This window comes from Oryx dammah, unplaced genomic scaffold (genome assembly GCF_014754425.2).
Source record: "Oryx dammah isolate SB20612 unplaced genomic scaffold, SCBI_Odam_1.1 HiC_scaffold_24, whole genome shotgun sequence".
Taxonomy (NCBI): Eukaryota; Metazoa; Chordata; class Mammalia; order Artiodactyla; family Bovidae; genus Oryx; species Oryx dammah.
Window position 1 is genome coordinate 50,187,244 of NW_024070208.1, and position 14,231 is coordinate 50,201,474.

A 14,231-nucleotide genomic window follows, 5' to 3' on the forward strand; every position below is an offset into this window, starting at 1 on the left:
GTAAAGTAATGTCTCTGCTTTTTAATATGCTGTCTAGGTTGGTTATAGCTTTTCTTTCAAGGAGTAAGCATCTTTTGATTTCATGGCTGCAGTCACCATCTACAGCAATTTTGGACCCCAAGAAAATAAAGTGAACTGTTTCCATTGTTTCCCCATCTACTTGCCATGAAGTGATGGGACTGGATGCCATGATCTTAGTTTTTAGATATATACACTTTGTTTGTAGATATATACACTACCGTGTGTAAAACTAATAGCTAGTATGAACCTGCTGTATACCACAGGGAGCTTAGCTTGGTGTTCTCTGATGATCTAGATGGGTGGGATGGAGGTGGGATGGGATGGGGGGTTGGGAGGACTGTCCAAGAGGGATGAGATATAGGTATACATTTAGCTGATTCACTTCATTGTACAGCAGTAACTAACAACATTGTAAAATAATAATATTTCAATATAAAAAAAATTTAATGGTTAACACATGTCACTTACCTTAATGAGTTTGTTCTAGTTCAGGGCCCTGAAGGTTCAGCAATTCATTTCATTAGCACACAAACCACAGATTCACCTCTCATGGATGGACTTCCAAAAGCTCAGTCCTGAGACTGATGTTTAAAATCAGAAACCCGAAGAGAGATATATACACCCATGTTCCTAGGAGCATTTCTCACAATAGCCAAAGGGAGAAGCAACCCAGGTTGCAACCTACTGACAGGTAAATGGGTAAACAAAATGTAGTGCATGCATACAGTGCAATATTAGCCTTAGAAAGGAAGGCGATTCTGATGTATGCTACATATGAAAGATCCTTGGAGATATTATGCTGACTAAAATAAGCCAGTAACAAACAAACAAGCAAAAATACACTGAATCCACTGAAGTGAGGTACTAGAGTAGTTGAAATGGTACAGTCTGAAAGCACAATGGTTGCCAGTGGCTGGGAGGAGGGATGCGAAATTACCATTTCAAAGGTACAGACTTTCAGATTTGCAAGATGAAAAGATGGATGGATGGTGGTGATGGTGGCAGGAAGTGACTACTTCATGCCACTGAACTATACACTTAAAAATTATTGCCACCAAATTTTATGTTATGTGTATTTTATAATTTTAAAAATTCAGAATTTCTGTTTTTAACTTACATAAAAAAACAGACTCTGGCAGGGGCTCCAGTATCTGTGCTTGTGTAACTAGCCTGGCTTCTATAACACAATGACTCTCTAAATCATAAATTAAAGACTGCTCTCAGGACATACATTCAAACAAGGGGAGTACAATGAACTGTACATTTGGGGCCTCTGTCCAACACTGAAGCATCATTCTCACATTGGGAACAGACTTGTGAGAGCCAGCCAGAACACTAGGATTCTGGAGGTCAGGACTTGCTGTGTCCATTTTAACAACAAGGACAGCTTTGCCAGGGGTCTTGGCTAAGGTTCTCTCCTCTGGACTGCCTAAACCTGCCTGGTTTTCTTTCTTCTGTCTTTCCAAGACTAATCAGTCCTCTTCTGATTAATCCTATCATTCTTTAGCTCTATACATGTGTGTACTTAGTCACCCAGTCACATCCAACTCTTTGCAACCCCAAAGACTGTAGCCCTCCTGGCTTCTCTGTCCATGGGATCTCCAGACAAGAATACTGGAGTGGGTTGCCATGCCCTCCTCTAGGGGATCTTTCCAACCTAGGGATCGAACTCATGTCTCCCGCGTTGCAGGTGGATTCTTTACCATTTGAACCACCAGGAAAGCCCTCTTTAGCTCTATAAATTATATTCAATTAGATCTCAGTTGAAGCTTTCAGATTCAAGTGCTATTCAATCTAAAGTAACCTTACAGATGAGAGCAAAAACTGTTGATTTCACCTTAAAAGATCTCATGTTTCCTTATATGAGGTTTCAGGGCATATTTCCTTGGAATGCCCACGTATTGACATTTATAGATTTTACCCATGGTAGTAAACCAAATATTTAGTTAAAAGCAAACTTTTTCCTCTGTTTTATACTATTGGTACTGAAGGTCAACACTTAGTTCTATTCTCAGGAGCCACCAATTATGGTATGAAATGTTGATAAGAATTACCAGGAAATCTGAGACAAAACACAGCTTAGGGAAAGGGGGACCAGAGTAAGAAAATAGAAATGAAGCATGAGATACAACACAAAAGAATAGAGAGAAAATAAAAGTGTGTGCGTTATGGAGTATATGCATATAGAACAGATAATATTACCAAATCTCACCAACACAACCTGTTGATAAATAGAGCTGAGCTTATTATCACAGTAAGGGAGGAAACCAACTCTATAGAGCTTTGTTTGTATCTCAGAAGCCAAGTTTAATTTCAGGTAAGTATTTCAATGTAGAACTTGATTAAGACTGATAAAGATCAGGATATAATAGTTTAAGACTGGTGAAAGAGCAAGGTGAGAGTTTTGAAGCGAGAAATTCAAAGTGTTTCAGGGTATAAATTTTCTATTGAAATGCTGAAGGGTCTTTTGGGAAGTTCCTGTAATGAAAAATAAATTTATTTGCCTGAATAAGAGTCTCCCAGAATAGTAAAATTATGCCAATGAAAACAATGCAATAGTAAAATCATGTTCATGTAGCCCATAAGCTGTTCAGGGTATATAATCTCAGTTCTCAATATAATACATACATGTGTAAATATTTAATATGTAATATACTTTATCAACTGCTATATTACACAGCTCCAGGGACCACTGTCCATATCACAGTCTGGTAAATAATGTTCCTGAATTAGGCAATATGAGAGCCCTATTATAGCTGTAGCATGTATTAAAATAAGTTTAAGGTAGAGTCTAATACACTGCATATGACATAAATTATTTATAGCACATACCATTTAGCATATATTTATGATAAACATAAAGCACCAGGGTCCCCTTACAACTTAATGAAACATCATTCCATATATTCTGATTTTTTTCCCCATAGGAACTGTATATTTTTCAGGTAAGAAATTACTCAAAGAAGCTAAGAGAGAGACATTTTTGAGGTTCCAACATCTAGCAAAGTACATGACCGATACTACGTCACCAAGGAACACAAATGCTAAATAATATTAAGCTTACCTCTCAACTTACCTAAAATTCATTAACATGTTTTTTTAAAATAACAGAGAAATGATGATGTTAACTTTTCAAAAATATATATACATAATCCCCTCTGGGGGCACTGAGTCCTATGTGAAGTTCAGCAGGACCCTCAGGGTAACCAATGACCTTATACCCTGGGCTATAGTGGGGGAGTTCAGTTCCTCCCACAATACAGTACAGATGGAAACATGTCCTGAAGGAGTGAGCTGTACAGAGTACAAGGAGAAAGGAGCGCTTCTGGACCACCCAGGACACCCAGGACACCCAGGACAAGAACTGGCCAGTGCAAAGCTTTAGGGCGGCTGGTTCAGGAAATGATGGAGCTTAACCATTTGACTAGGGCAGAGGACAAGCTGGACAGGTGACAGGAACACACTCATGGAAGGCCAAGTGTGTCACCTCAAAGACTGGATGATCCTGGGAAAGAGGAGGAGCCTTGGAAGGGTTTTGAACTGAGGATAAACCTGATGAGAGTCACATTTTAGGAAGGTCCCTCTGCCCAAGGTGAGTGCAGTTCGGGTACCTGGTAACAACCCGTATCCGGACAGCCTCCCTTTGCCATGCCCTCTACGTAGGATTTGGAGAAGGCAATGGCAACCCACTCCAGTACTCTTGCCTGGAAAATCCCATGGACGGAGGAGCCTGGTAGGCTGAAGTCCGTGGGGTCGCTAGGAGTCGGACACAACTGAGCAACTTCACTTTCACTTTTCACTTTCATGCATTGGAGAAGGAAATGGCACCCCACTCCAGTGTTCTTGCCTGGAGAATCCAAGGGACGGAGGAGCCTGGTGGGCTGCCGTCTCTGGGGTCGCACAGAGTCGAACACGACTGAAGCGACTTAGCAGCAGCAGCAGCTACGTAGGATTTGTGGCATATCTGGTTCCTCATGGATCAAACAAACACCAACAAGCGCAATATCCGTGACTCTGGAGCCCCTCAAAATGGGGGTTGATCTCAGTTTAAACTCTAGCAAGGACATGAACAAGGCACCTACCTGCAAGAGAGATGGGGTTGTCAATGAACCACATTCTTCTTGGATGCACAGCGAGCCAAACGCTGAAATGCCGAGGTTTGCACCAGAGAAAGGGCTTGTCCCTGAGACAGCCAAAAGAGGAGATGGCAGAATAGACCTCAAATGTGCCTCGCAGGTGAGAGGCTCAGGATGAAGCTGAGACATAGAGAGCGTGGAAAGCCAGCTGGAGAGAAGGAAAACGTGAGGTAATTATCACTTTGCGCAGGCGCAGCTAAGCTGCATGCTTCTTAACAGGGGACCGGTGCTCTGTGGGTGGAGTTTTTGGCCCTCTGAAACATCACCCATCTGATACTACTGCTGCTGCTGCTGCTGCTGCTAAGTCACTTCAGTCATGTCCGACTCTGTGCGACGCCAGAGATGGCAACCCACCAGGCTCCCCCATCCCTGGGATTTTCCAGGCAAGAACACTGGAGTGGGTTGCCATTTCCTTCTCAAATGCGTGAAAGTGAAAAGTGAAAGTGAAGTCGCTCAGTCGTGTCCGACCCTCAGCGACCCCATGGACGGCAGCCTACCAGGCTCCTCCATCCATGGGATTTGCCAGGCAAGAGTGCTGGAGTGGGGTGCCATCGCCTTCTCCCCATCTGATACTAGCACGTGCCCAGATGGAGGAGCACTGATCCAAGCAAGTCCTAAGCAGCTGGAGCCCTAACTGGACACAGCTGATTCGAAGTTCCTGAAAATGAGTTTGCACAAATGTCATATTATTTAGGCTACCTGACGCTTGGAGGACATGCAAGTTTTTCTAAAAACAATTAAATTTACCTTGATTAGTGTAGGCAGGTTAAATTTGTTATAAAGTAAGTTGTTTAACCAAACAGGCTTCCCAGGTGGCGCTGCTACTGCTAAGTCACTTCAGTCGTGTCCGACTCTGTGCGACCCCAGAGACGGCAGCCTACCAGGCTCCCCCGTCCCTGGGATTCTCCAGGCAAGAACACTGGAGTGGGTTGCCATTTCCTTCTCCATTGCATGAAAGTGAAAAGTGAAAGGGAAGTCGCTCAGTCGTGTCCGACCCTCAGCGACCCCATGGACTGCAGCCTACCAGGCTCCTCCGTCCATGGGATTTTCCAGGCAAGAGTACTGGAGTGGGGCACCATTGCCCACCTACCAAAGCAGGAGACATAAGAGACACGGTTGATCCCCGAGTGGGGAATATCCCTTGGAGGAGGGCATGGCAACCCACTCCAGTATTCTTGCCTGGAGAATCCCATGGACAAAGGAGCCTGGTGGGCTACAGTCCGTGGGGTTGCAAAGAGTCAGACACCACTGAAGCAACTCAGCAGACAGGCACAGTATAACAGATCTGTCTGGTGACTACCCTTGGTTTCAGGGATTTCAGGGGGAAATGGATGAATATTTAGCAGACAAAGCTAGCAGATTTCAGTGACCAACTATATCAAAGAGAGAGAGAAGTCTAGGATGACTTTCTTTTCCAAGGTCACTGCCACAGAACCAGGCTTTTACTGTTTTGGGGCCTAGATTTTGCATGCATTCACTTAACTGCAGTTTCCCAGTGCCCAGCTTCTGTCCAAATATACTAGGTAGATTGGAGCAAATCGAAGCATGTCACTTGCCAGGTTACTGGCCTTAATGGCTCCCATTTCTCAATAGGTGAAGTTCAAACTCTTTTAAAATATCTATTATCTATCTAATAGCTACGACCTTCATGATGAGAGCCCTTGCTTGTCAGGAGACTTGTCTCCCACCACCACCCTGCCCCACCTCCTTGGGAACACTAACTGTACTTTGGGATTAAGGAATGAGTTGTGATCTCAGAAATATGCCATCCTTTCGTATTCATCTATTGTTCAACAGAAGCGACTCCACTTCCACTGGCTCTTCCAGGCTCAGGAAAGGCATCACCTCCTTTGAGAATTTGCCACCCACTCCAAAGCACTGTGAGCCCCTCCTGGCAGCTTGCGTATAGTGAGTCTGGTCTGGATTATCCAGCATACCTGTTATGGTGTAAATTCTCTTGTTTTCTAATTAACTCCTTGCAACTACACCACAAGCTCACGGAGGTCAAGGACTGTATCTTCTCCACCTCTGAATACTCAGCATCTAGCTTGGCTTACAAAAACTATTTGTTGAGTGAAAAAATAAAAGGGGTAGAGCCAAGACCCAACCCCCACCTTAAATCTAGCGCTTTTCTCAACATATCACAGCAAATAAGAGTGATACATCATGGTAGAGTATTTAAGAGACCATTCTATTAATACTTACGCCTACACTGACTCCTCAAAATGTTTAATTACATGTAGTGCAAAATATTTCAAAGTTTTAGTCCTATAGTTAGCAAGAGGATACAGTATCCATGTATTGAATTACAAACACACTTGAAAATACTCTGATGATACCTATTTTATATAAACATATTCATATCTATCAACAAATGCCCTTAATCTTTTTATTGAGGAGTTAACTCAATTTTAGTTTTGTATTTTCTTATCCTCTTTCTCTCACTTGCTATCTATGTGGATAAACAGAAAACAAAAGAGGTAAATGCAGATCTGTCCATATGGTTATCTTTTGTCTTTTTATACCTATCAGCAAAAGTTTCCATTGGGAAAGCAGCTGAAAATTAGTAACGGACAATGTACTTTCATTGCAGCCATGAAATTAAAAGACGCTTGCTCCTTGGATGAAAAGCTATAACCAACCTAGACAGCATATTAAAATGCAGAGACATTACTTTACCAACAAAGGTCTGTCTAGTCAAAGCTATGGTTTTTCCAATAGTCATGTATGGATGTGAGAGTTGGACTATAAAGAAAGATGAGCACCAAAGAATTGATGCCTGGACTGCAAGGAGATCAAACCAGTCAATCCTAAAAAAAATCAGTCCTGAATATTCATTGGAAGGACTGATGTTGAAGCTGAAATTCCAATCCTTTGGCCACCTGATGCAAAGAACTGACTCATTGGAAAAGACCCTGATGCTGAGAAAGATTGAAGGCAGGAGAAGGGGATGACAGAGGATGAGATGGTTGGATGGCATCACCTACTTGATGGACATGAGTTTGACTAAACTTCGGGAGTTGGTGATGGACAGGGGGCCTGGTGTGCTGCAGTCCATGGGGTCCCAAAGAGTCAGACACAACTGAGCGACTGAACTGAATGTACTTTCATAAATGTTTCTAACAATTATCTTTGTTGTCTCTGATTCAAAGAATTATCAGTGAACAAATTTTAAGTAGCAACAATCCAACCCATGCAGATTTTGTAAAGGACTCTAACCAAGGTCTTCTCTCTTATTACAAAGGTAAAACCAATAAGCCAAAGGAAACAGGCAGCAATGTATTTATTGGAAATGAACTAGACATTACATTAACCAAATGAAGATGTAACAATGCATGAAGCATAATCGGTGCAACATTTAAAAGATCACAAAATAAAAAGAAAATTCATTTTCAAAAGAAATATTGTATCCAAGGTAAGCCCTGAACACCATAATACAACTGATAACATTGACTGTGAAGATCCAGAATAAAATTCAAACCGAACAACTGAAAGAAAAAGTTTCTTTTCCCAACTTGAAGGTTCCCTGGCTACCACCTGTGTATCATACACATCAGGTAATTTTCATCACCAGACAGTAACCAGATGATATTTATCATATTCCTCATAAGAAAATACCTCTCCTACAAATAGAGAAATTTGAGGGAAATCCAAGCAAGAAAACGGTTGGTGGCCCCAACTGATTAGGTCAGCATTTTCTAGAATCTAGAAATTACATTAACTTTACTAGTAAGACTTCATTTTCTTCTGAGAAACTGCCTGGATGAGAGGGCGTGCTGATTGTAACATTACATTTACTACGCTACACTGAGTCACTACATTCCACTGAGTAACTGGGCTTTGGGGGGTGGGGGTGGGGGTGAGAAGGGGTGTTCAGATCCTTATCCATTCATCAAACGTTTCTGAAACTTTTAAAGCTTTACTTTTCTACTCTGTAATACATTGTAGCTTGTGTATAACAAACTCCCTTTGAAGAAAATTATCCCGGATAATCCATCTGTGATAATACAAGTACTGCAAAAAGCAGTGATGAAAAATATTATTTGGAAAGGCAAAATTGCTGCGTCCACTTTCCGAGGCACTGTCATAGAATCATCTCTGAAATGGAGAAATTCCATGTGTAAGTTAAAAATTGTTTTCCTTCCATTCACCCAGCATGCATGAATGTCTTCTTATAATCTCTGTGTAGACTGAGAAAGTCAGGAGTCGAAATGCAGAACTGTAGGTTTTAGAAAGGCTTTCTCCTTCCCTTCCCATAGATTTCAAGTTTGCTTTAAACATTCCACAGTTCTCATAAATACTCATGTGGAAGGGGAGGATGATTACAACCTTATGAGACCTGTCAACTGACAAAAAAAAAAAAGTATCTCAACACAGTATCTCATCTTTAGAAAACCAATCATAATTGCATTTCCTTACCCTCCATTTAAGGTAGAGAGAACTAAGACAAGAGTTCCCACATTTTAGTGGGAAATGGCAAATCCTTGTCACTAACTATGGCACCAAGTAGTTTTCAGGAGAAATTTCAATAAAAAGGTAGAAAGTTAATCTAGACAATTTGCGTATGCTCAGTCGCTCAGCCGTGTCCAACTCTTTGTGACCCCATGGACTGCAGTCGGCCAGGCTCCTCAGGCCATGAGATTTTCCAGGCAAGAATACTGGAGTGGGTTGCCATTTCCTACTCCAGGGCTAGACACTTTAGGTCCTAAATTAATTTTTAAGGACTAATATGTTTAGTTTAACAAAACGCTGGTCTAATTTACTAGAAAATTAGTAATGTTCTCTTTCACCTTGAGCTGGATGGGCAGACTCAGCCACTGTCTTGTTTCCTCCTTACACACAACTAAAGTAATGCCTGACCAGACTCAAAATGCATGTAGATGCGACATGCTCATTGGCACAAAGCAGGCAGCAGGGGAAGGCCCCTACTTTCCTGAAAAACTCAGAGGAGATTTACTGGCAATCAGTCATTTTCCTCATATATATATAATGTCATTAGATTTTAAGACAGATGCACATAAAGTTACACAAATGTTTCCACCTCTCCACCACTAAGTGAAACATGCCATTCTTTGGAGAAAAAAATACATTCATTTTTTTCAAGTATATTTCAATATACAAAGATGTTCTAGCTTTGTTTCACTACAAAGACAAACAGATGTCACATGTGTCCAAGGGGAACTTCACTTTAACTTCCCTTTGGTGTGGATTTCATGAAGTTTTGATTTCTTTTTTAAAAAAATTGCTCTAAATATGCATCTACTTTTACCTGAAAGCATGAACTCTTTATGTCCATTTTAGATATATGTACATAGTCAACAAGGACAGCAAAAAACAGTCTACATATGTACAATGGTTTAGAACTGGCATGCTCTGAGGAGAGCAAGGGCCACTGGCTCTGATGGGCTCACAGCCGATTCAGTGATTGTCAGCTCTGGTGGCCAGTGCTGGGCCAGCAGCATGCAGACTCCTCCAGACTGTAGCATCCTTGAATGGTCACGTCCTGCTGAGGTGGCAAGTCTTCATGGCTTGTTTCCTGACTTGGCTTTGTTGTTAGGGTTGCAGTTTAAGTCTCTCAGCAGTGGTTCACAGTTGGCTAGAATATCTGCAGGCAGCAGCTTCCAGATCTGCTCCACTGCTTTCTGATAAGCCGTCTTCTCCTGTTCCAGGGTCCGGATCAAAGACTTCATTTTGGTCTCTCTGGTTAAAAGATTTTCCAGGTTGGACTCCAAGGTCTGAATTTTAGCATGAGCTATCTGTTTGGGGCCAAAACAGAAACACAAAATCCGCCAAATCAAAAATCTGAAGGTTTTGGTTCATTATCACAGCAGCAGTCAGAACTTATATATATTTTTAGCTAATCATATCATATTACTTAGTACATCTTAGTATAGGAAGCAAATACTCTGAAACCATCCACAACATGGTGATTTTTTATGGTTCTCAAAAATATAACTAGAGTTCTAACAAAATACATCTCATTTCACTGAATACACCAAAAATGCAATATTAAATCATCATCCCTCAGGAGGGAGGGCACTCACTCCACACACAGGTCTTCTGCTCGAGTGACTGGGATCTGACAGGGAAAAACAGGAGATTTCTGACACTGCCCTAAGGTGTTAAAAGAGGGTTTTTTGCCCTCTGAGTGGAAATACAGGGTTTGCTCAACACATACATGGGATCTTATCAGTTTTTACAGGTGTTGGATATGCCCACATAACTTGGGGACCAGAGGGGATGACAACATTGAACTGTGAATGAAAAAATTTGTAACCATTAATAAAAACCATTATAACATAAAGTAGGTGCAGCCCCACTTTCCCTAAATAAAGAAATGTTCAACTAATCATCACTGAAACATCCTAGTAATAAAGGACAATAGCCTGTTTATTTTTCTTTCTGAAAATAGACACTGTTGTCTCTTTTTAAAAAATTTTTTATTGGAGTATAGTTGCTTTACAATGTCATGTTAGTTTCTGCTATGAAGTGAATCAGTTATACATATATCCCCTCTTTTTTCAGATTTCCTTCCCATTTAGGTCACCACAGAGCACTGAGTAGAGTTCCCTGTGCTATACAGTAGGTTCTCATTAGTTATCTATTTTGTACACACTACCCATAGTGTATACATGTCAATCCCAATCTCCCAGTTCATCCCCCTCCCCCTCCTCCACCTTGGTATCCGTCACACACACACACACACACACACACACACACACACACACACACACACAAAATCTACAAACAATAAGTGCTGGAGGGCTTCCCTGGCAGCTAAGCTGGTAAAGAATCCGCCTGCAATGCAGGAGACTCCGGTTCAATTCCTGGGTCTGGAAGATCCCCTGGAGAAGGGACAGGCTACCCACTGCAGTATTCTTGCCTAGAGAATTCCATGGACAGAGGAGCCTGGCAGGCTACAGTCCATGGGGTCACAGAGTCAGACACAACTGAGCAACTTTCACTTTCATATAATTAACACCTCAAACAAAGATATAATTTGGTAAATGAATGCTGGAGAGGATGTGGAGAAAATGGAACCCTCCCACACTGTTGGTGGGAATGTAAATTGGTACAGGCACTATGGAAAACAGTATACAGGTTCCTTAAAACTGAAAAACAGAGCCTCCATATGATCCATCAATCCGACTCCTGGGCATATATCCAGTGAAAACCATAATTCAAAAAGATATATACAACCCAATGTTCATTGCAGCACTATTCACAATAGCCAGAACATGGAAGCAACCTAGATGTCCATCAGCAGAGGAATGGCTAAAGATGTGGCACCTATATACAGTGCCATAAAAAGGAACGAAATAGTACCATTTGCAGAGATGTGGATGGATCTCGAGACTGGCATACAGAGTGAAGTCAGTTCGAAAGAGAAAAAACAAGTATCATAATATTGCTTATATGTGGAATGTAGAAAAATGGTATGGATGAATTCATTTGCAAGTCTTGTTTAAAAAATGATCTTTAGCAATGCACTAATACAACATTGTTGGCATTGTTTTGAATAGAAAAAGGCATAAAATGTTCTATGGGCCAGAGCTAATAGAGATGAAATGAAGGAGGCCAGTGTTTCTTCTTGGGGAGCAATTACTCTAGGAACCCCTCATTTCTAAGCTATTACTCTCCTAGCTATCCTTCAGAGGAGTTACCACACATCAAAGCAGGGTTTTAGTGTTCCCTAGTTTGGAGACATGTGCAGTGTTGACAAAGCGACAGGTAAGCAGAAACCAAGGAGCCATTGGGTACTTAAGTTCTAACTCAGAATCCCTCTCCCCACACTCCCTGCCCCCTACCTCTTGGCTCCCTGGAAGCTTTACTTTCTCACCTCCCCCTCCTCTGATCACATGGAAACCCCACTCCTTGAGGCTTGGATTCTTCATATAGGTTACAGCATACTTCATATAAGTTACAGATGTGCCATATTGCTGCTACTGCTACTGCTAAGTCGCTTCAGTCCTGTCCGACTCTGTGCAGCCCCATAGACGGCAGCCCACCAGGCTCCCTCATCCCTGGGATTCTCCAGGCAAGAATACTGGAGTGGGTTGCTATTTCCTTCTCCAATGCATGAAAGTGAAAAGTCAAAGTGAAGTCACTCAGTCGTGTCCAACTCTTAGCAACCCCATGGACTGCAGCCTACCAGGTTTCTCCATCCATGGGATTTTCCAGGCAAGAGTACTGGAGTGGGGTGCCATTGCCTTCTCCACTCTTACCTGCAAACGTCATTATTTTCACCACCTGGAGAGGCCCCATATAGGTTACAGATGTGCAATATTACTTTACACTAAATCACTTATCACATTTGTAAGAGTGCACTGATAAATAAATACATAGTTTATATTCTAAAGAGATCTTGAAGAGAAAATTAGAGATACCAAGGGAATATTTCATGCAAACATGGGCTCAATAAAGGACAGAAATGGTATGGACCTAACAGAAGCAGAAGATATTAAGAAGAGGTGGCAAGAATACAAAGAAGAACTGTACAAAAAAGATCTTCATGACCCAGATAATCATGATGATGTGATCGCTCATCTAGAGCCAGACATCCTGGAATGTGAAGTCAAGTGGGCCTTAGAAAGCATCACTACTAACAAAGCTAGTGGAGGTGATGGAATTCCAGTTGAACTATTTCAAATCCTGAAAGATGATGCTGTGAAAGTGCTGCACTCAATATGCCAGCAAATTTGGAAAACTCAGCAGTGGCCACAGGACTGGAAAAGGTCAGTTTTCATTCCAATCCCAAAGAAAGGCAATGCCAAAGAATGCTCAAACTACCGCCCAATTGCACTCATCTCACAAGCTAGTAAAGTAATGCTCAAACTTCTCCAAGCCAGGCTTCAGCAATATGTGAACTGTGAACTTCCTGATGTTCAAGCTGGCTTTCAAAAAGGCAGAGGAACCAGAGATCAAATTGCCAATATCCGCTGCATCATTGAAAAAGCAAGAGAGTTACAGAAAAACATCTATTTCTGTTTTATTGACTATGCCAAAGCCTTTGACTGTGTGGATCACAATAAACTGTGGAAAATTCTGAAAGAGATGGGAATGCCAGACCACCTGACCTGCCTCTTGAGAAATCTGTATGCAGGTCAGGAAGCAACAGTTAGAACTGGACATGGAACAACAGACTGGTTTCAAATAGGAAAAGGAGTACATCAAGGCTGTATACTGTCACCCTGCTCATTTAACTTCTATGCAGAGTACATCATGAGAAATGCTGTGCTGGAAGAAGCACAAGCTGGAATCAAGATTGTCGGAAGAAACATCAATAATCTCAGATATGCAGATGACACCACCCTTATGGCAGAGAGTGAAGAGGAACTCAAAAGCCTCTTGATGAAAGTGAAAGAGGAGAGTGAAAAAGTTGGCTTAAAGCTCAACATTCAGAAAACGAAGATCATGGCAACCGGTCCCATCACTTCATGGCAAATAGATGGGGAAACAGTGGAAACAGTGTCAGACTTTATTTTGGGGGGCTCCAAAATCACTGCAGATGGTGACTGCAGCCATGAAATTAAAAGACGCTTACTCCTTGGAAGAAAAGTTATGACCAAACTAGATAGCATATTCAAAAGCAGAGACATTACTTTGCCGACTAAGGTCCGTCTAGTCAAGGCTATGGTTTTTCCAGTGTCATGTATGAATGTGAGAGTTGGACTGTGAAGAAGGCCGAGCACCGAAGAATTGATGCTTTTGAACTGTGGTGTTGGAGAAGACTCTTGAGAGTCCCTTGGACTGCAAGGAGATCCAACCAGTCCATTCTGAAGGAGATCAGCCCTGGGATTTCTTTGGAAGGAATGATGCTAAAGCTGAAACTCCAGTACTTTGGCCACCTCATGCGAAGAGTTGACTCATTGGAAAAGACTCTGATGCTGGGAGGGATTGGGGGCAGGAGAAGAAGGGGACGACAGAGGATGAGATGGCTGGATGGCATCACTGACTCGATGGACATGAGTCTGAGTGAACTCCAGGATTTGGTGATGGACAGGGAGGCCTGGCGTGCTGCGATTCATGGGGTCGCAAAGAGTCGGACATGACTGAGCGACTGGACTGAACTGA

The 14,231-nt window shown here is 42.0% G+C and overlaps 1 protein-coding gene across 2 annotated transcripts in view; it reads right to left on the minus strand.

Moving 5' to 3' along the window:
* Positions 1–7,418: 7,418 nt before the first annotated feature.
* TBC1D4 (TBC1 domain family member 4) overlaps positions 7,419–14,231 on the minus strand; it is a 219,384-nt gene continuing 212,571 nt past the window's right edge. For both annotated transcript variants that reach the window (XM_040266876.1, XM_040266874.1), the window contains one exon: positions 7,419–9,913. In XM_040266876.1, the coding sequence (XP_040122810.1) occupies positions 9,680–9,913 (234 nt within the window). In that variant the 3' untranslated portion in view covers positions 7,419–9,679. The remainder of the gene's footprint in view (positions 9,914–14,231) is intronic.